Raw genomic sequence first — 21017 nt, 5'->3', positions numbered from 1 at the left:
AAGTCCTACCTTTCTTTTTTTTTTTTTTTGGACTGGATCTATGATTTTGTCAGTGTAGAAAATGGACAGGGAGGGAACGCCCTTAACCAACATTAATCAGTCAACATGCATTAAGGGCTTGCTGTGTGGTAAGTAGTGGCAAGTTGGGCTAGTGGATAGAGCACCAGGGTTGGAGTCAGGAAGATCTGGGGTCAAATCCGGCCTCGGACACTTACTAATTGTGTGATCCTGGGCAAGTCACTTCTATTTGCCTTAGTTCCTCATCTGTAAAATAAGGACACACCAGAGAAGGAAATGACAAACTACTCCAGTATCTTTGCCAAGAAAACCCCATGGAAAAAAGTCCATGGGGTCATAAAGTCAGACACAACTAACAACACACATCTAAAAATGTGGCAGGTGCTATATAAGCACTAGGGATATAGAGAAGCAAAAAAACCCAAATAGTTCTTTGTTCCAGCAGGAGCTCCCATTCTAATGAGAGAGACAACATGCAAATAACTGTTCATACAAGATAACGGAGAGAATAAATGGAAGGCAATTTCAGAGAGAAGACTCTGGCAGTGTTTATGTGTGGGGAGGGGGAGAGGGAAGAGGTCAGTGCTGGGAAAGACCTCCTGCGCAAGGTGGGATTGGAGCTGAATCTTAAAGGAAGCCAGCATGGAGATAAGGGAAAAAGCCACAGAGCTGGTGGTGGAACATCTCGTACAAGGATTGGTTATAGAGAATGTAGACGGGATTAAATTGCAAGGTGACTAGAAAGATAGGAAGGGGCCAGGTTGTGAGGGGCTTTAAATGCCAAACAGCATTTTCCATTTGGTCCTCAAAGAAAGAATGAAGCACTGGAATTTATTGAGTAGGTTGGCGGTAAGAACCGCAAATCTCTAGAAGAGGGGGCTTGCACTAGGGTAGCAGCAGTGTGAGTAGAGAAAAGTGAACGCATACAAGACATGTTATGAAGAAATAAGGACTGTTCTCCAACTTAAAACCTTTAAACACTGCCAGTGGCACTGAAAGGTAGAAGGAATTCCCTATGGACGTGTAGTCAGTATGCATCAGAGGAGCAATTTGAATACAGGTCTCCTGGACCCTCAGGCTCACCCTCTCTCCACTACCTAACACCATCTCTCAAATCCTAGCTAAAGATAAGCAATTATGCCTACCTGGAATCTCCATTATTCTCTCCCAACTTCCACCTTTATTCCCCTTCTCATTCCTTAATTGTTACTGTGAGGGAGTTGGGCTAAGTGCCAGACTGTCTTTTAGCTCTTTTGTGGCAATTGTACTGATGGAAGATGAACCGCTGGAATGGGGGATGGGGGCTGGCCAAAGAGGGCTCAGGCTGTAGAGCATGTTCGTATAACTCACCATGAAGTGCAGACCTGACCATACTTTAAGGCCCTCTCTGTCCAGTCTTCCCAATACACTTTAAAGGAGGCTTTTAAAACATACATATTTTATTAACTTTTGAAAAGATGTGAACCATTCACTTTCTTTTTTAAAATTAAATGTTTTATTAGAAACATACTTCAACAGTAATATAAGTAAATTGCTTAGTAATTATTTATACTTAAGTTAACTCGTTCCTATGCATAATACTTTTCAGTCCCTTATTCCCTTTGAGTCTCCAGTATTTTTAGTGCATTCTTTATCATTCACCTTTCCTTATATGATTGTCATTAGCATGTATTCCACCCTTCCGATTCTGCTTTTTTCCCACTTTACGTGATTTCATTGAAGTCCTTCCCACTTTAGATCTATGTGCCTATGATCCTATGATCCCTTGTAGATTTCTCTGAATTCCTGTCATCTTTCTCTTAACAACCATATCAGTCTGAACTTTACCAAACTGATGAGGGCCAGTGAATAAAGAGAAAACATGACAAATGGCATCTACTAAAGTCCTCATGTCCACAGGCCAGCTTTGGCCCTGAGTGTAGGAGGAAAATTATTACCATGGTGTAATTGTAGATCAAGTGAAATGGTGTTCTTTTGAATTATCAAAGGCATGTAATTTAAGCGGTTCAGATAAGTGAACGGGCTCTTTTTTTTCCTCCTGTTGGAAGGCATCTGGCAACTAACACACACAGATTCCAGACCTTGTTTACTTTTGATGATTTGGTTAACTAGACAAATCCTTTCCAACTCTTCATACATTAAAAATGTTTCAAAAAAATGCAGGGACAAAGAAGAAGCAAGCTGAAAAATCATTGTGGGGATGGGACAAAATAATAGGCATTTCAAGGTCACCAAAAACCTGAATTTGCTGCTCAAACATCACCCATTTTCATCTTTAAATTTGCTTTTTGATGACCAGCCCCACTGGGGCTGGGCTAATTTAGGAGATTGTTGAGGAATTCCAGGCATACTTGGGGTGGGTCATGGTGTACCTTAATGATTTCCAAGATAAACAGCTAAAAACAAAGCTCACTTTAATTTCTCTGTATTCTGAAAGGGACACCCGCCTGAACAATGATCCTATTATGCTTTTTTTTTTTTGGTGGGGGAAGCCATGACCTAGTTTCATTTGGGATATCAGATTTAATAGGCACTCAGAGAATTGGGAAGGAGGCCATGTTCTGTGTGGCCCATCCACCCACTCCCCACATCCAGTCCCCCAAATCCCCCATCTCCAGGTCAGCTCATTGCAGACTGTACAACAGATGGGCAGCTTGAACTGCTCAGGTTTGCAGATTTTTTTTCTTTCCACTAAAATAAAGACAACATGGATCAGAATCTCAACCAGATCTAAAGGAAATCAGAATGGAAAGAGAATTTCTTTGGTGTTGTGATTGTACGGCTTCCCAGATGTAGGGGAGAGACCTGATTACTACTTGTTTGTAATTCAGCTGCGTGCTGATTTTTGCCTCAAACTTTCCAGCATCAGTTCAGCAATGATGATGGAAAGAGAATCCAAAATAGTATTGTTAGTACTTCAGGAAACATAAAATAAAAGAAGCTTCCAGCTTTTTTGCAAACTACAACACTGAAAAGACTATCTTGGGCCAAGTGGCACCATTATGTCTTTTCCAACTGGCTTGATGGGAGGAAAACTGAGGCATAACTGACCAGATGTGAGCTCCTGGGGAATAAGGAAGGTTTCAGTCTTTCATATTTGATCCCCCAGTACCTAGCACTGTACCTAACATGTAGCAGGTGCTTAATAAATAATTGTTGACTGACTAGATGAATTGCATGGTGCAACAAGGACAGCTGTGATGAAAAGAGCCAGTAATATGGTTTAGAATATCGGGGTATCGTCCAGCTGCAACTAACCCGTGGGCCAGGTAAGTCCCTTCTCTACTGAAAGAGGTCATCTACACCAACCTTCTCATAAAATAAGGATAAGGAAGTTGAAGCCCAGAGAAGTTGTGACTTGCCAAAGGTCATACAGCTAGTCATTGGCAAAGCTGTGGTTTGAGCTTTTGTTTTCTGACTCCAAAGTATTCTTTCCATTGTACCATGGTGTTTCCTCGTCAGTAAAATGAAGGGCAGCTAGGTGGCCCAGTGGATAGAGCATGAGGCCTGGAGTCACGAAGCCCCGAGTTCAAATCCAGCCTCAGACACTTACTAGCTGTCGCTCTTTGCCTCAGTTTCCTCATCTGTAAAATGAGCTGGAGAAGAAAATAGCAAAACCACTCCAGTAGCTTTGCCGAGAAAACCTTAAATGGAGCCACAAAGAGTTGGACACAACTAAAATGACTGAACAACTATAACAACAAAAATAAGAGATGGTCTACCCAGATACCTGATGATCTTTCTACCTCCAACATTCTGTGAAGAATGTTTAAAAAATGAAAGCGTATGGTTTAAAATGTTCTTATCAAAACCTACTTCCAAAGAAGTAGGTTTCCTCTTACTCAGGAAAATAGCCAGACCGTTAGGCTTCAATAGGTACTGACTTCATTCATTTACCACTCAGTAAACATCTTCAGAGCTCAGAAACTGTCTCTGTTCTCAAGGATTTCTTGGCCTAGTGTGACAGTGAAGACACAAAGAACTCAGCTTAATCCGTCCTTAGATGCTTACATGTGTGACCTTAACCCCTCTTGGCCTCAGCATCCTCATCTGTAAAATGGAAAAAGTTGGACCAAATGTCTGCAGGAGTCCCTTCCAGCTGTAAGTCTAAAGTAATTCATGGGAACATAAATGCCACAAACTTTAGAATCATCTAGAATCATCTAGCCCTAACCCGTATTATAGTGGAAAAAAAGAGAGGGCCGTGGAGAGAAAATGACTTACCCGAAGTCAAACATATGGCATGTATCAGAAACAGGACTTGTTCTTCTAGCTAGAGTAGTTACACAATCCACTTTATCTCAATTCGAATCAATGACTGTATTAGGGATTTATGGTGGACAGAGCAACTGGGATCAGCACTAGGAGGCATACAAACTTTAGCTATGACGTGAGCCTTGCCCTCAGGAAGGAGACTATGATCCCTACATGATTTACTGTGGTTCAGAAAATAGGGGAAAGGGAAAGAAAATTTACATAACACCTGCTATGCACCAAGTATAGGAAAAGGAAAAAAATATTTATATTATACCTCTCATACGCTAAGTACTTTATAAACATTATCTCATTTAATCCTCACAGCAACCCTGTGAGGGTTTGTTGTTGTTGTTCAGCCATTCAGCTGTGTCTGACTTTTTATGACCCCATGGACCATAGCAATCCAGGCTCTCCTATCCCTCACTATTCGCCGAAGTCTGTCCAAGCTCATTTTCCTTGCTTCCATGATACTATCTATCCATGTTCCTTTTGCCTTAAGTCTTTTTCCATATCAGGGTCTTTTCCAATGAGGTAGGTGTTGTTATTACCCCCAATTTGCAGTTGAAGAAACTGAGGCTAACAGAGGTTAAGAGACTTGCCCAAGATCACATAAATAGTAAGTATCTGAAGCTGGATTTGAATTCAGATCTTTCTGACTCCAGGTGCACTCACTAGCCCAGATACCAGCCCAGGCACCATCAAAATGGTACAAAATTGCATAGAAGAGTTACGGAGTGTAAGGTCACTATCAATTGGGACATCAGCAAGGCTTTTTGGAAGAGGTGGAATTAGGGTTGAATATATATATAACATTAAAAGAGCAGAATTTTCAATTCTACTGAAAGGAAATTACTGGGTGCCATTTAGCTGTTAGTAGGATATTTCTATTCACAGCATCCCAGGGAGGGAGGGACATCATAGCTGTTTCAAACAACAAAACCCAAAAGGACAGCATTTGAGTTGAGCCCAAATCACTGGGGGAGCAAAGAACAAAACTTGACCGTGCTGGTTCTGCTCAAAACACTCTCCAGTTGGCCTCTTCCACTTCTCTGGGCAGTGAGTATCGTTCCACAGAATTAGTCTTCTATCTACCATTTGTACTTTAAAGTGAGAGTCCTAGAATTTCAGAATTAAAATTTAGAGCTCTTTTTTTCTTATTAGAGCAGGGGTTTTTTGTTTTTTGTTTTTGTTTATTTTTTCCTCTAAGAATGGGGCCAATTGGATTTCTCTGTCCAAGAACAGCAATAAGGTTAAATAAATTACACATTCATTGATAGGTGTCAGATTCAGGACCCTGACTTGGTAGTCCTTGGTAGATGGTGTGGGTGTAACACTGTATATAACTGCCTGGTTTTCTCATCATCAGAGGGATGTGGGAAAGTTCACAGACCTTTCCCCACCCTCTTCTACCACCACCATCCAATTCCCCCTCCCCACCACAGCCCCAGGAAAACAGATAATTGTTTCTGGGTCTCTAATGACATCCAAAGCCCCTTGACAAGAATGCATTTGGGTTCCTTTAAATCACTTTTTGCCTGTTTCAAATAGGGGATCAAAAGCACATCAAAATATGTTAATTCAAATTGCCTAAAGGTTCTCTCCCTAGTCAATTAACAAGTTGTTATTGAGAATTTACTTTGTGCCAGGCATTGTGCTAAGTTTTGGAAGGAAAGGCAGAAAAAGATAGATAAAGAAAGGCAGAAACATGGTCCCTGCCCTCAAGAAGCTCCCATTCTAATAGGGGAGGCAGCATGTGAATAACTTGGTACATACAAGATATATATATAGTCAAGATTCCTCTACAGAAATTCTGTGATTTGGATGTCCTAAAAAGTAAGGATACTCTGATATGTCATGAGTATTTCCTTCCTTACTGCCTCATGGCAGTATGGAAGCAACCCTGTATTCTTGAGGACTTTGCCAATGTAACACAGTTTCTGGCATATCCTACATGAAAGTCTTTGAGTCCAGACCCCACAACAGACTGCTTTAATGGTCAAGGGCCAGCCAAGCAAGTTCTGAGAGGCTTATCACCAGAAGGCTGGCCACCAGGTGATTTTTTTTTTAATTTTTTAAATTTTTTTTGGCCATAGCACCGAATAAAACTGACTGTTGACACATAGAAAGCTGCTGGCCTCATCATTACAGAGTTCAGGGAATACTGAATATTGAATTCTGAATATGAATACTGAAGTTGCTAAGGTTAAAGCCCTTCATAAATGAGAAACAACCACCAAAGTTTATTCATTTCATTCATTCATTCATTCAACAAGCATTTTGGAAGCACTTGGCATGTACCAGCCACTCTCTTGGGCAACGGAGAGCACGAAGACAAAAATAAGATAGCCCTCCCATCAAAGAGCTTACAGTTTGTAGGGGAAAGAAACATGTAAATTAACTTAAATGTATACCAAGTAAAGTCTATTTCTCTGATACTTAAGACTTCTAAAAATACTTTCTCCATCATCTCAGTTTGGCTGACTACAATAGGGTTAGTGCCTTCAAACCAGCCCAATGGGATGGATACATCATCATCTTCAAGTCCTAAAGCACCAAAATTTGCCTTGTCAAATTTGTGTTTCCCCGTCACCTTCTTAATCTGTAGTAAATATAACTTTGAGGCTGCTTATCAACACCATAAGACAAGATGAAATGTGAAAAATTCAGCAATATATTGTAGCTACATAATCCTGATGGGTCTTAAGTTTGGAAATACCCAAAAGGTTAATTAAGGCAATAAGGTGGTGTAATGGATAGAGTTCTAAAATTGCAATCAGGAAGACCTGAGTTTGAATTCTTGAATTCCTTCTTTCCTTTCTTTCTTCTTTCCTTTCTTTTTTTTTTCTTTCTTCCTCTCTTCCCATTCTTTTTAAAGATACCTTATAACCTTTGCTTTTGGTCCTTGCATTCGGGAGGGTAGTGATGTTGTTTTCCCTCTTTCTTTGAGCAGGAAGCCTACGTGATGGCCAGTGTGGACCATCCCCATGTGTGCCGTCTCCTGGGAATCTGTCTCACTTCCACAGTCCAACTCATAACACAGCTCATGCCATTCGGTTGCCTTCTGGACTACATACGGGAACACAAGGACAACATTGGCTCCCAGTACCTTCTCAACTGGTGTGTGCAGATTGCCAAGGTAAATAAAAGGGCTGTTGAACTTGGCAGGAAATATTCATAGAAGCAAGCAACCACATTGGAAAAGGCCACTGAGAATAGTCAAGGGCCCTGAGGCCAGCCTTCGTTAGAATCAGCTGAAGGAATTGTCAATGTTTAGCCTGGAAAGGAAAAGTCTTAGCTGGGGACAAACTAACTGTATTAAAGTATTTGAATGGCTATCAACTGAAAGGAATATGGCCTCAGTGGGTCCAACTAAGAGCAATGGGTAGGAGTTGTAGGTAGGTTCAAATTTGTTCAGAAGTAGAATGGGATACATTGGTACCATAGGGCCATAGGTCTGAAACTGAAGGAAGCTAGTTCCGGGGTCATCTAAGCCAAGTTCTCAATTCGTGGATGAGGGAATTAAAGCCCAGAGTGGATTAAAAACTTCCAAGGTCACATAGGCAGCAAGTACAGAGTCAGGATTGAAACTCAGATCCTGTCTAGCTCTTCGCATAGCATCACATACTGCCTGTAGTGAGCTTGCCTTCATCAGATGTCTCAAGCAAGTACTAGATGACCATTCTGAAGGGTGCTGGAAAGGGGATTCTTGGTCAATATTTGTTGAGACTAGATGATCTCTGAGGCATGTAGGAGGCACGGTGGATAGAGTACCTGGGCTGGAGTCAGGAAGACCTGAGTTCCAATCAGGTCACAGACACTTACTAGCTGTGTGACCCTGGGCAAGTCACTTAACCCTGTTTACCTCAGTTTCCTCATCTGTAAAATGAGCTAGAGAAGGAAATGACAAACCACTCCGGTACCCAGTATTTTTATCCAGTAACTCTAGTATTTTTACTAAGAAAGTCCTAAATGGGGTCATGAACAGTTGAACATGACTGAAAAATGACCAACCAAAAATGATGATCTCTGAAGTTCTTCTCACTCATAGTTCTGTCCGTCATCCCTTCTTAAGTTGGTTAAAAATGATTCACACTGAAAAGGAAACAAAGTTCAACAAGTTCCCAGTTTTTCATGGGACAGCACAGAGAGTACAAAATCCACCCTACATTTTAGAAACCCACCTCATTTTATGACTTAATTTTTATTTCATTACCCATAAAACTTCGCCAAAACTATTAACAAAGAACAGATTTGACTGGTATGGCTTTTTTTTCTTCTCCAATCCACTTCTTCCATCTCAAGGGAGATGTTGATGAGCCAAAACATAGCCAAAAGTAACAGAAGGGAGAAAGGAAATAGAGACCTGGAGATCTACCCTGAAGTGTTCTCTGTTGGCGTGTGTGTGTGTGTGTGTGTGTGTGTGTGTGTGTGTGTGTGTGTATGAGAGAGAGTGTGTGTACATATACACCCTCTTCATCATTTTGTATTTAAACAACTTTTCTTTGGAGGGGTGAGGCAGTTGAGGTTAAGTGACTTGCCCAGAGTCACACAGCTAGTAAGTGTCAAGTGTCTAATGTCGGATTTGAAGTCAGGTCCTCCTGACTCTAAGGCCAGAACTCTATCCACTGTACCACCTAGCTGCCCCCTAAACGACTTTTTGAAAGCACTTTTCACTTTTACTGCCCTTCAGACAAGCTTTATTCTCAGTGCCCCTTATTCTAATGCCAGATGAAATTTGCTTGGTATGCTCTCAGTTGACCTACATGTCGCCAAGCAAGTGCTAAAATCTGAGCAATTCCCTCATTCAAGAGCCCAGGGGGTTGTAAGGAGTACGAAAACACATCTGCTATCACTGCCTAAGTGAATTTCTTGAGTCAGTAATATATAATGACTTAAGACCTGGATTGGAAGTCAGAGAATATAGATTCAGATCCCAATTCTGCTGCTCATTGTCATCTTGGACAATAATAATAATTGCTCACATTTTATTATAACGCTTTCAGGTTTGCAAAGTATTTTGCATACCGTATCTCATTTGATCTTCAATATAACCCTTTGCGGTAGGGTTGTCTCCGATTTACAGATGAGGGAACAGGCTGAGCAAAGTTAAGTAACTGACCTTGGGTCACACAGCTTAGTAGTATCTGAGGTAAGATTCAAACACAGGGATTTCTGACTGCCATTATGTTCTGCAGTATGGTATGCCATCTTACCTCTCTCACTTAACAATGAGAGGGCTGGTCTAGATCAAGAGTTCCTAATTTCTTTGTTATCTTGGACCCTTCTGGCAGTCTGGTGAAGCCTATGGACCCCTTTTCAGAATAATGTTTTTAAATACATGAAATAAAATGCAAAGATTAACAGAAGAAATTAGTGATATTGAAATATAGTTTTTAAGTTGTTTGTTTGTTTGTTTGTTTTTCTTTAAGTTCACAACTAGGCCCTAGTTAAAAAGCTGGAGACTTAGGTGATCTCTAAGTTTTCTCCTAGATTTAGAACCTTTGGTTTTGTCATTATATTTAGGACATAACATGGAGAAAAATTGATGAGATTTTAAGACACTGTAAAAGATTCTTTTCCATAATCAATCCAAAAATAAAAATTGTCCAAGTTATTGCTGTTATATTTCAATTATTGTTATTTTTTCATAACCTGAGAAGTGACAAGTTCTTAGAGTCCCATGTCCTGAATTACAGGGCCAGCCTCTCTCCTGATCACACTGCATGCGGCACTTGGGACAGCCTCAATAGTGTCTTTTTGCCTCCAACTCCACATCTTCAAAATGGAAATCACACTTTTTTAGGATATCACGATAAGTTAGGGTGAATAAATGAATGGTAGATACCGAATGGACGTTACACTGCACTGGTGCAGTAGAAAGAGCTGGTTGCTGATGTTACTTCTTTTATAGACTAAGATAAACTTGGCCTTGTTAGTTTCTCCCTGTTTCAGAAGATGTCACAATTAGTTTTTCGTTAATTTGGGGGTTTGAGATATTAATGAGTAGTCTACTTGGCAAGATATCATGAAGAAATGATTTTGTTCTAAGGAAGACTATAATATTCACCTGCTCAGAAGAATTCCCAACTTCCTACCCAATGAGTTATCAAATTACCATTAATATGCACAAAGTTGTATATGTAAAGTTTTCTTAGTTTTGTGCCCCATATTAACTAAGGAGTCAGCATATCTATAACTGCTAATTCACTAAGTCAGTTTCTCCTTCGTGATCTATGTGGTCCTATTCACCAAATTTCCTTTCTGAGCCCCGAAAGAGATACCCAGAATAATTAGACTCTTTATTCCCCCACAAATACATTGAAATTTAGTCATCAGAGACTACAAGTTTACTAGACCAGGCTTGTTGAATAAGAAGAAGCAGGCATCAGGACGTCCTTCACTCATGAAGGTGGTAATGTGCTCCATCAAATACCCAGGGGGTTCTCCTGGTAGGCACCAAGCTTTCTGTGGTTCTCATAAATACCTGTTTTTTTATCGTAGCTCCACCCCTTCTAGAGATTTCAGTGTTCCTTTCCAGTGCTTTTAGCTGAGGGGTGTGATCTGAATAGTTCTGTCCAATTCAAGCCCCTATTCATTGGGGAAAGCAATATCTTCTTCTACATATCTATAAATCCTGATCTTATGAACATGGCAGAATAGAATTGATCCTGGTTTAAGTGCACACATTTTAAATTTGTAGCCATAGAATCAAAAGAGAAAAAATATTAGAACAACAACCACATGGCCTACATGTTAATGGGTGCTTCCAGACTTAGGCTAGCTTTAACCAATCTGTAGTCATTCCCCAAACCCAAGAATTCCAAGACATAGTTAAAAGGAGTAGACTCCACCACAATTCATTTCTCTGTTAATCTCTAAGGTCCCCACAAGTTTTTAAACTTATGAATCCATAAGCCACATTTTCTGGAAACACTCTTCTCCTTGGTCTAACTGGGCCTAACCTCAGTACAAAATCTCATGGTCTTAACCCAATAACTCCTACCTCTCGCACCACCTTTCTTGATATAATTTTTCTTCCTCTTACTCCTTCTAGATGGAATTTACTCCAGGGAGTAACATTCCAATCTTAACTTCAAAATCAGCAAGCATTTAGTACTTATTTTGTGCCAGTCACTGTGCTAAGCCCTGGGAATACAAATACAAGTAAAAATAAAGACAGTCTCTGCCCTTAAGGAGTTTACCTTCTAATAGAACAGGCCTGCACTAACTGTGAAGCACTTTCTGTAAAGCAGAACTAGCTACCTCCTGAGGCCAGGCAGTCTACTTTGGAATGTTAGTAACTGATAGAACGGCATCGAGCCTCTTGGGCATCAAGCAGAAGAAAGCTTACTTCTCTTTCCACTAACAACCATTTGAACAGTGGGAAAAATGAGCTATTCTGCCCTCCAGAAGTCTTCTTTTCAACAGATTAAACATTCCCATATATTTCCACTGATACTCATATGGCCCACTGTCTAGAACTCACCATTCTGGTTGTCCTTGTCTCCAGCACCATCCTCCTACATCATGGAGCTCAAAGAACAGAATACAACAGGTGTGATTTACAGGGACTATCCTCTACTTGGCTTTGGACCCTGTCCCCGATTTAATGCACCCTAAGATTTCATTAGCTTTTTGGAATGTTTTCTCAAACCATTGACTCCTAGTGAGCTTGTAGTCCACCAACACTCACCGATAGTTTTCAAAGAAGCTTTTATCTCCCTGTACTGTATTTAAAAATGTTTTAAACTTAAGTGTTGAACTTTACATCATCCCCGTTAAGTTTGATCCTATTTAATTTAGCCATTATTCTGGTTGGTAGAGATTTCTCTGAGTCATGACTTTGCTATCTAACATGCTATCTCTCTCAGCTTTGTACTGTTTGCAGATTTGATGAGCATATTACCCATACGTTTATTTAAGTCTTTGATAAAGACTTTGCTCTGGTTAAAGATGGTTGAGGCAGGCTCCTGAGTGCAGGCTTTAATCACACAATGCCCTCCTTTCTTTCATTAGCTATATTTCAGTCTCAGGTAATTCTGCCTCATTGCATATTAACTGTGGCCAAAATGCGTTTGCCTTCAGCACATGAAGAATAATATTTAATAGCTTGTAACAAGTTATAGTAATGTGCAACCAAGCAAAGGAACGAAAAGAAAATAACAATTCCCCCACAACTCCTACAGAGAGACATTTGCCCTGGGGTTAATAGTTATTTATCTGAGCACCAATTTCATTTTTAAAAACCCAGAGTGGGATTATCCAAGAGCACTCCGTGGCAGGTCAAAAACTAAACTACTAGCAATTTTCAAAGTGAGATTTATTGGTTCATAAATTGCATATCTTAAGCCGTGAAACCATCAGCTATCCTGAGATGTTTTCTAAGTATAGCTTTTGTGTGTGAATCTGTCCTCTATACTACACAAGTTTATTGACCTGAACAAAATGTCAAGGAAATAGGCAGAGCAAGAGTGATATAGTTGTAAAAGGATTGGATCTGGAGTAAGAAGACCTGCATTTAATTCTTGACACACTGCTCCTTACCCTGTGTCACCTTGGAAAGTCACTTCACCCTTCTCAGCCTTAACCTATTCCTTTGTAAAATGAAGGATTGTACTTAATGACCTCTGTCTGAGGCCCCTTGCACATCTAAATCCTATGATCCTACTGTTACTTAAAGGAAATGGGAAAGCAATTAGTAGTGGGTTAAAGTATGGTCATGGGGTGGAAAGGAAATGTCACTCAACCTTGTTGTATTGGGTGTGACTAGAAAGCCATGAGCCTGGTTTCCCATAAGCCACATACAAAAATCAGTCTCATTTCGTTATAGTTATAGCGCCTATTGTTGTAGGTTTCAATTAAGATGTTATTTGTAAAGAAATTTGCAAAGCCCTGTATCTAATACTCATTCCTTACCTCTAAATTAGACATTTAAGGAGAGATGTGTACTTCTTCCCATCTTTGGAAATGTTAAGGATATTACTGCCACAGTAATATAATCATGAAGAAATTTCTTGCAAAAAAAGTTATGTCTGCGTTACTGAAATGACCAGGAGATTAGCCTGGGGCAGTGCATAGAGCGCTGGGCCTGGACCCAAGAAGACCTGAGTTCAAATCTGGCCTCAGACATTGACTAGCTCTGTGACCCTGGGCAAGTCACTTAAGGCTGTTTGCCTCAGTTTCCTCATCTGTAAAATGAGCTAAAGAAAGAAATGGCAAACCACTCCATTATCTTTGCTAAGAAAACCCCAAATGGGGTCACGAATAATCAGACTCAACTAAAATCAACAACAACAGAACCCCTACGTGTGATGAAGTAAAATAAATTGAAAGAAAGCAAACTCGGCCAAGTGTGATGAGATATGCCTCATTCTTCATTTATAGTCTATTACTTCACCATCAGTTCTCTAAGGTAAAGAAGAGGTCATGTGGATAGATAGCAGAATGGATTTGGGGTCAGAAAGCCTGGATTCAAATCCTTCCTGCCTGTACTACTTAAAAGCTGTGTGATAATGGGCAAGCCAATTAAGCTGTCTGGGCCTCTGTTTCCTCATCTATCAAATAAAGGGGTTGGAGTAGACCCTGAGTAAGAAACTCTGAGGTCCCTCCCAGCTATAAATCTAGGATTCTGATTGGTCATTGGCTTACTTCTTCATCCCTGTTTGTGACTTTCAAAACCATGGAAAACACCTCTGTGAGAATCCACAGGATCTTTCATCATAACTGAATCCTCTGAAATATTTAAAACCATGCCTCTCTTTTCAAATCTCTTACTGGCCATCTTGCAGTCATTAACAACAGCAACAAAAATTTGAAGCTTTTCAAGGAGAATGCAGGAAACACACTTCCCAAGAGACTCTCTAAAGACCTATTCTTACTCTACTTCCTGCGACTTGTTTGTTTGAATACTGTGACTTCATAGGAGAAATTAGGCTCTTATCTTTGGGGGGCTAGCTAAACTCTCACCCTTTGGGGCCCTGAAGTCAAATTTCAGGCTGTCTCTTGGACAGTGTACAGATGTAAGAGTGAACAGATAAGAAAGGGATTTTCAAAAATTATTATTGGTTTTTCTCTAGCCTTGGATGAATCTAAATCCTGCAGTCCTGGCACTCTGATTTAACGGCCTCATCCTTTATCATCTGGCTTCTTGGTTGCTTGTACTGGGAGACATAAGATGTTCCTTGCTCCCCTTTTCCACCTCTCTTTGAAGACTAGATCACGATGATGAATGACTTAGGTTTATCAATAAGTCTTGAGTTCCAGTCAAGAAAGCTTCACAGTTAAGGCAACTCTTGGACTTTCGAAACCTTGGGCTTGGGCGGGAAGCAGAGGCTGGATTAGATTTATACAATGAAACAAATTTCCCAAGTGGCCAAAGGCCAAGTTGCTGGGATGTTTCTTTTGGCAACACTAACAAGCCTCTGCACAGCGGGGGAAGTTCCGCTCAGAGGGCCCTGGCAGGGGAATTGGGAGGAAAGGATCAGATGGTGGTCCTTGAGGCTCAGAGGATGCAGACTGCTGAGCCTAAGGATTCCCAACTGCATGTGTGCTCATTATCTTCTAGGTAGGTTGGTGCTTGGATCTCCAACAACCAAAATAGAACTTGGAGTCAGGGGATTATTAACCCTGTGGTCTTTAAGGAGACTTGGTAGGAGAGTGATTGTAGATCTCAGTGGAACTGACAAGACCCTCAGAAATACTTTCTTTTTCTTTTTTTATGGAAAACAAAAGGAAGTAAGGGGAAGGAAGAAGTGAGGGAGGGAGGAGGGAAGATAGGGAGAAGGAAGGAAGGGAGGGAGAGAGAGAGACAGGAAAGGAAGGAAAGGGCAAACGTATGTAGGGAAGGAAGGGAGAGAGGGAAAGAGGAGTGAAGGAAAGGAGGAGGGAGGGGAAGGAAGAAAGATGAAAGGGGGGTGGGAGAAAAGAGGGAAAGGGGAAGGAAGGAGGGAGGGTAGTGAGAAGGGAGGATAGGGAGAAGGAAGGGAGAGAGAGAGGGAAGAAAGGAAGAAGGGAGAGAGGAGTGAGGGAAAGGAGAAGGGAGGGGGATGGAAGAAAGATGGAAGGGAAGTGGGAGGGAGGACAGGAAGGAGGGAAAGGGAAAGGGAGGGAGGAAAGTGAGAAGGAAGGGAGGGAGGGAGAGAGGGAAGAAAGGAAGAAGGGAGGGAGGAGTGAAGGAAAGGAGAAGGGAGGAGGATGGAAGAAAGATGGAAGGGAGGTGGGAGGGAGGAGAGGAGGGAGGGAAAGGGAAAGGAAGGAAGGAAGGAAAGAAAGAATGAGGAAGGGTTTCAAGTACTTGTTGAAGACAGTGGGTTTTTCTTTTGTTTTGTTTTTTGCCTGCAACCAGAAATGAATGGCCCTCAAATGAGGAGGATGTATGTGTGGAGGATAAATGAGGGAGTAGAGGGAAGGAAAAAGAAAAGAAGGGACGGGGAGGAAAAAGGAAAGAACAGACAGACTGGAAAAGAAAGCTGATGTCATGACTCAACAGCATTAATAAGCCAGATACAATTAACACTTTTTACTTTAGTGAGGCTTTTGCACTACAAATAATTAATAGATTTAATCTTCTGCAAGAGCTAGTAGTGCAAAGACAAACAGTATGTTCAATGTTAGAGAGATGGCAGCCCAAGGAATAGGTTAACCTTGCAAAGATCAAAACAGGAGGTACTGTTGAGTACTAGGGAAGAGGGGTTTTTTTTGTTTTGTTTTTGTTTTTTTAAGGCATTAATTTGTTTCCAGCTTCCTCTCCCTGCCCCAAAATCTGGGTGTAGATTGACTATGCAGACACATAAGTGATGGGGAAGGGAGCATTTGGTTTTCATAAACAAAGAGTGCCAACACCCACTCTTGCTTATTCTTTAAAAAGAAAAATTGTGATTAAATGTCTTTTAAAAACCACACTGCAAAAGCAGCTCATGATATCACCTGGGAAACAAAACTAACATCCCCCTTTTACAGATGAGGCAATCGAGACTCTGAGATGTAAAGAGGTTTGATGCGAGTCATGAAGGTAATAAAATGACAGAGCTTAGTCTCAAACCTAGGTCTTTTGCCACCAAGTCCTGTGCTCTTTCTGCTATCCCCCACCACAGTTGCCTATCAGTAATTCCTATGTCTGATGCAGTGGAAAAATCCTATGGTCTCTTCACAAGCCGTCGGGAAGATTGTAGATTTGTGTGCTGCTTTTCTGTATCCACAATAGAAGAGTGGTTTTATGAGGGGCAATTTCTTATTTACTTCCTCTTCCATGCCTATGCTTTTCAGGGGATGAGTTATCTAGAAGAGCGCCGCTTGGTACACCGTGACTTAGCAGCCAGAAATGTCCTTGTGAAGACACCTCAACATGTGAAGATCACAGATTTTGGGCTGGCAAAGCTGCTTGGTGCTGATGAGAAAGAATACCATGCAGAAGGAGGCAAGGTGAGATGCTAACAGGTTTCACCCAGCATTCAAGGAAACACCCATTTAATGGATAGAAATACACGTTCAGACTCCTCATCTATGTGACAACATGATCGTCTCTGTTATTATTTTGCTAGAAACCTTTATTATTATGCTATATCATCCCTGAATTAAAAAATAAATCACAAATCATTCTTAGCTGAGCCACAGTAGGTGTTACTAATTGACATGACTCTGTTTAATGCTAAGATGAATGGAGTCTAGCAGGCAGAAGCCATGATTCAGTGTCTCGGTGATTTAGTAGTTTAAAAGGTTCGTGATTTTATCTGTATGGGTGCTGTGCTCTCCAGTGCAGATGACTGCCATCTCTCTATGCCTTAGTAAGTGGCACAAGTTGTTATTACCACTTTTCTGGTGATGTACTGGCCCTCAGCTGATGATACACCATCATTAATCCTATCCTCAAAGCCCTCCTAGCTTGTACAAACCTCGCCAGAGCTTGTGGTCTTCTGGTATAGTCTTTGAGAAGTCAGAGTGACCTCTGTACCACAATGAGGCAGTAGAGAAAGACCTTGGCTGAGCCAAGGCCAATAGTAGGAAGTCACCAACCGCTCCTTGAAGACAAGATAATAGCAATAATAATAGCTCACATGGCAATTTACAAAATGGGAAGGAACTGATGAGTACAGGTGAAGTAAGCAAGGTCACACAGCTAGTAAACAGTAGAGCCATGAAATTCTATGCAAGGGAGTATTATGGACATGGATTCAAATCCTACCTTTGTGGCCTTGGGCAAGTCATTTAATCTCCCTCTAGGCCTCTTTTTCTACAGCTTTAAAATGAACAACCTGGACTAACAAGCCCCTGAGATCCCCCTCAGCTCTAGATACATGATCCAATGAGCTACAAACATTTATTAAGCACCTACTATGTGTAAGGCCCCATATAAAGATGAAATAAGACAGTCCCTCAAGGATTTGGCCATCTAAGCAGGAGGTATGAAACATAAATGCAAATAAAAAATGAAGATGTGGGGGCAGCTAGATGGCACAATGGATAGAGCACCAGCCCTGGATTCAGGAAGACCTGAGTTCAAATCTGGCCTCAGACACTTGACACTTACTATCTGTGTGACTCTGGGCAAGTCATTTCATCCCATTATCTTGCAAAAAAAAAAAAGGAAATAAAAAAAGAAAGATGTGAATTAGAAGGGGATGAATGCAAAAGTGCTTTGAAAGGTTTGAAGAAAGAACGATAACAGGGAGCAGGGACAATTTTAGGGGAGGTGGAGCATGAGCTGGATCTTTAACAAAGGGAAGAATTTTAACATGTGAAGTTGGAGTTTGGGGGTGGGAGGGATAATAATGGAAGGAATGTCCATTTCAGGCATGTATGACAGTCTGAACAAACTCTGCACTCCTCCTCTAAGACTTCCTCTCATCTGTTCCCATAACCCAAGTCCTTTCCTCTCCCCTCCCTTCTCTCTCTATCACCGACAATTTGTCTCCTTCCCAGGATCATTCTCCTCTCATTTGGACCCAGGTCTTATGATGACATAGTTTGGTTAAGCCAGTGATGACCCAGGCCAGAGACCAGCCATAATACCTTTCAAGTTCAACCACTTGATAGTAGAATTCAATTCAGTTCCATAGATAATCCATTAAAAGCATTAGGCTTTGTTTATCTGAGACAATAAGCAATCTTCAAAAGAAATTTTAGTCAGTGATGAAGTTAACATGGCTTTAGTTCTTTTTGTTTATTGATGACTATCACACATTGCTCCTACCTAACCATTTGTGAGGCAAAAATGAGTTCATATTGCTGTTTGCCCAGACTTGTCATTTATAATCATTGTAACACCACCAGGAACCTTCCTGACCCACCCCCAAGGAAAAAGGCAAAACCTGGGCCAATGACTCATCATACCGAAGTGCTTGAAAGTCCAGATGAAGTTTTAAAAAGAGATCTCATGGCTGTTGACTCTAGGGTATATCTTTCAGCTAGATTGTGCCAATGAGCAAAGTTTTGATTATAGAGGTTGTGTGTGTGTTTGTGTGTGTGTGTGAAGTGGGGTGGCCCAGGCGCCTGACTTATGTGACTTAGGTACAAGAGGTTGTTTGTGTATCAAAGGTTGGGCCAGCCAGGAAAGTGTGTCTAGTGGAATCTGTTTTTTGAGACACACTAGCCATATGAGAGGGCTGAGTCAGTGTGACAAAGAGGCAGTTCCAGGGAGTCAGAGAATAAGGATCAGGACCCTTTTCTCAAAGGAAGGATAAGGGGATACCAGACAGAAACCTAGAAGGGGGAAGACAGAGAAGAGGTGTTTTGGCTGGCATTCACGGGGGCAGGAGATGCTTTCTCAGGTCATAGCAAAACGATCTAGGTGAGGTGTCCTGAAAATGACCTTACTGGAAGATTGTAGGAGGAAAGCACCTACCTTGACTCACACCTGCCCCACCCACTGACCTAGTGCTAGTTTTCCTCTTATCCCCGTGATTCAATGAAATCATGCATCACCATCTGGAGTAATAATAGTAACAGATAACATTTATGTAGCCCTGCAAAATGCTTTGCCTATCTTATCTCTTTTGATCCTCACAACAATTCTGTGAGTTAGGTGCTATTATTAACCTCATTTTACAGTTCAGGAATCTGAGTCTGAGAGAAATTAAGTGATTAACCCAGGGTCACTTAGCTGGTAAGTATCTGTGACAGTATTTGAACTCAGGTCTTCCTGATTCCAAGTCCAGAACTTTAGCCATTGCACCAACCTAGCTGACCCGAGGTTGGACTGAACTCCCCTTACTTTCATTCTCTACCTATGCAAATCCTCCCCCTTTTTCAAGACCTAATTCAGGTGTCCCCCTTTCCATGAAGACTTCCTGCTCATTCCCCACCCTTCACTACAAAAAATCCACTTCACTTTTCTTCTAGCTCTTAAATTGAGACTCTTACTTTTTCTGTTCTACTTTCTATCATAATTTTTTGTGTTCATGTCAGAATCTCTCCATCAGTTTGTAAACTCCTTCAGGGCAGAGATTATTTAGTATTTCTATCCACAGCACCTAGCACAATATCCTATACAATGTAGATGTCTAGTAAGTGTTTATGCAATTGATTTTAATGGAAAAAAAAAGACCTGTCAGGAAAAAACAAAACAAAACATTCAGCATGGGCCAAGAAATGCCAGGTTTCTAAATTTGCCTGTCACTATTCCAACCTAAATAGAATCAGCATGCCACTAGGGAGTGAGTTCTAGATTTGGGGTCCAAGGACCTGAGTTCAATTTCCACTTCTGCACTTACTACCTTGTGACCTTGGGCAAGTTATTTAACTTTCAAGCCTCAGTTTCCTTATTTGTAAAATAAGGCAGTAGATAAATTATCTGTCAGGTCCTTCCAGCTGTAAATCTTTGATCTCCTGATCCTACAACTTAAATGCCAGCATTGTTCTTACTGATACAGGCCACATGTAGCTGGTCTGCAACCAAGCAAGAAGAAAGGTTGTGTTTTTGGCTTCTCCACCCTTCAGGTGGTAGAACACCTGTATTCAGCTTTTTCTTTTTCTTTTTTTTTTAAGAAGAAGGCCTAATTGTCTTGCTATATTTTCTCTCTAATTATCCCAAGGTGCCTATTAAATGGATGGCTTTGGAATCGATTTTACACCGTATTTATACCCACCAAAGTGACGTCTGGAGCTATGGTGAGTCATAACCATAGGTACTAATGAATTTAGACTGAGACTTAACTAGACTTTTCTGTTTGTTAATTTGCGTTACATGCTCTGTCATCCAAGTGTTATCATTCGACGCAATGACTAATAATAATGTAATGGCTGCTATCTGATATATGAAGTAAACGCAGGAAAAAAAAAATTGAAAATGACTGCTACCCAAAATGCCATTGGAGAAACAGTTAAAAATGTCTTAAAGATGACACTGTGTATGTGTGTGTGTGTGTTTGCTTGTGTGTGCATGCACAGTAATGAATTCGGGAAGTATTTAAAAATAGATTCTTGAAGACATTATATTCCATTGTTTAGACAGTAAAATTTGGAAGGTAAAAGATAAAAATGCACAAAATAGGCTTTACCAGGAACCAGAGGGAGAGAGACTTCAATTTCAATTTACCTGATCACAGATGAATTTACCAGCAAAGGAATGAATGAGTTTCTGTGCAAGAATCATCTGATAGACATTGTTGTTTAGTGAATCATGACATTTTTCATTTAGGATTCAGTGAAAACTAATTTATACTTAATGAGAGATGGAATTTTCTGGCCACTTCTTTTGTTCAGGCAAAATTTTCCAGTTATCTCTGGGGATAGAATCAAGAAAGTGA

At 40.8% G+C, this 21017-nt stretch overlaps 1 protein-coding gene across 2 annotated transcripts in view; it reads left to right on the top strand.

Annotated features, from left to right (window-relative positions):
- EGFR (epidermal growth factor receptor) overlaps positions 1-21017 on the top strand; it is a 251701-nt gene that overhangs the window by 207639 nt on the left and 23045 nt on the right. For both annotated transcript variants that reach the window (XM_020981282.2, XM_020981283.2), the window contains exons 20-22: positions 7226-7411; positions 16540-16695; positions 20304-20379. In XM_020981282.2, coding sequence (XP_020836941.1) covers positions 7226-7411; positions 16540-16695; positions 20304-20379 — 418 coding nt within the window. The remainder of the gene's footprint in view (positions 1-7225; positions 7412-16539; positions 16696-20303; positions 20380-21017) is intronic.

The sequence above is a fragment of the Phascolarctos cinereus genome, unplaced genomic scaffold, assembly GCF_003287225.1.
Source record: "Phascolarctos cinereus isolate Bilbo 61053 unplaced genomic scaffold, phaCin_HiC Scaffold_4;HRSCAF=312, whole genome shotgun sequence".
NCBI classification, from domain to species: domain Eukaryota; kingdom Metazoa; phylum Chordata; class Mammalia; order Diprotodontia; family Phascolarctidae; genus Phascolarctos; species Phascolarctos cinereus.
Note: the sequence above shows the minus strand (reverse complement) of the source record. Positions and strands in the feature narration are given on the sequence as shown.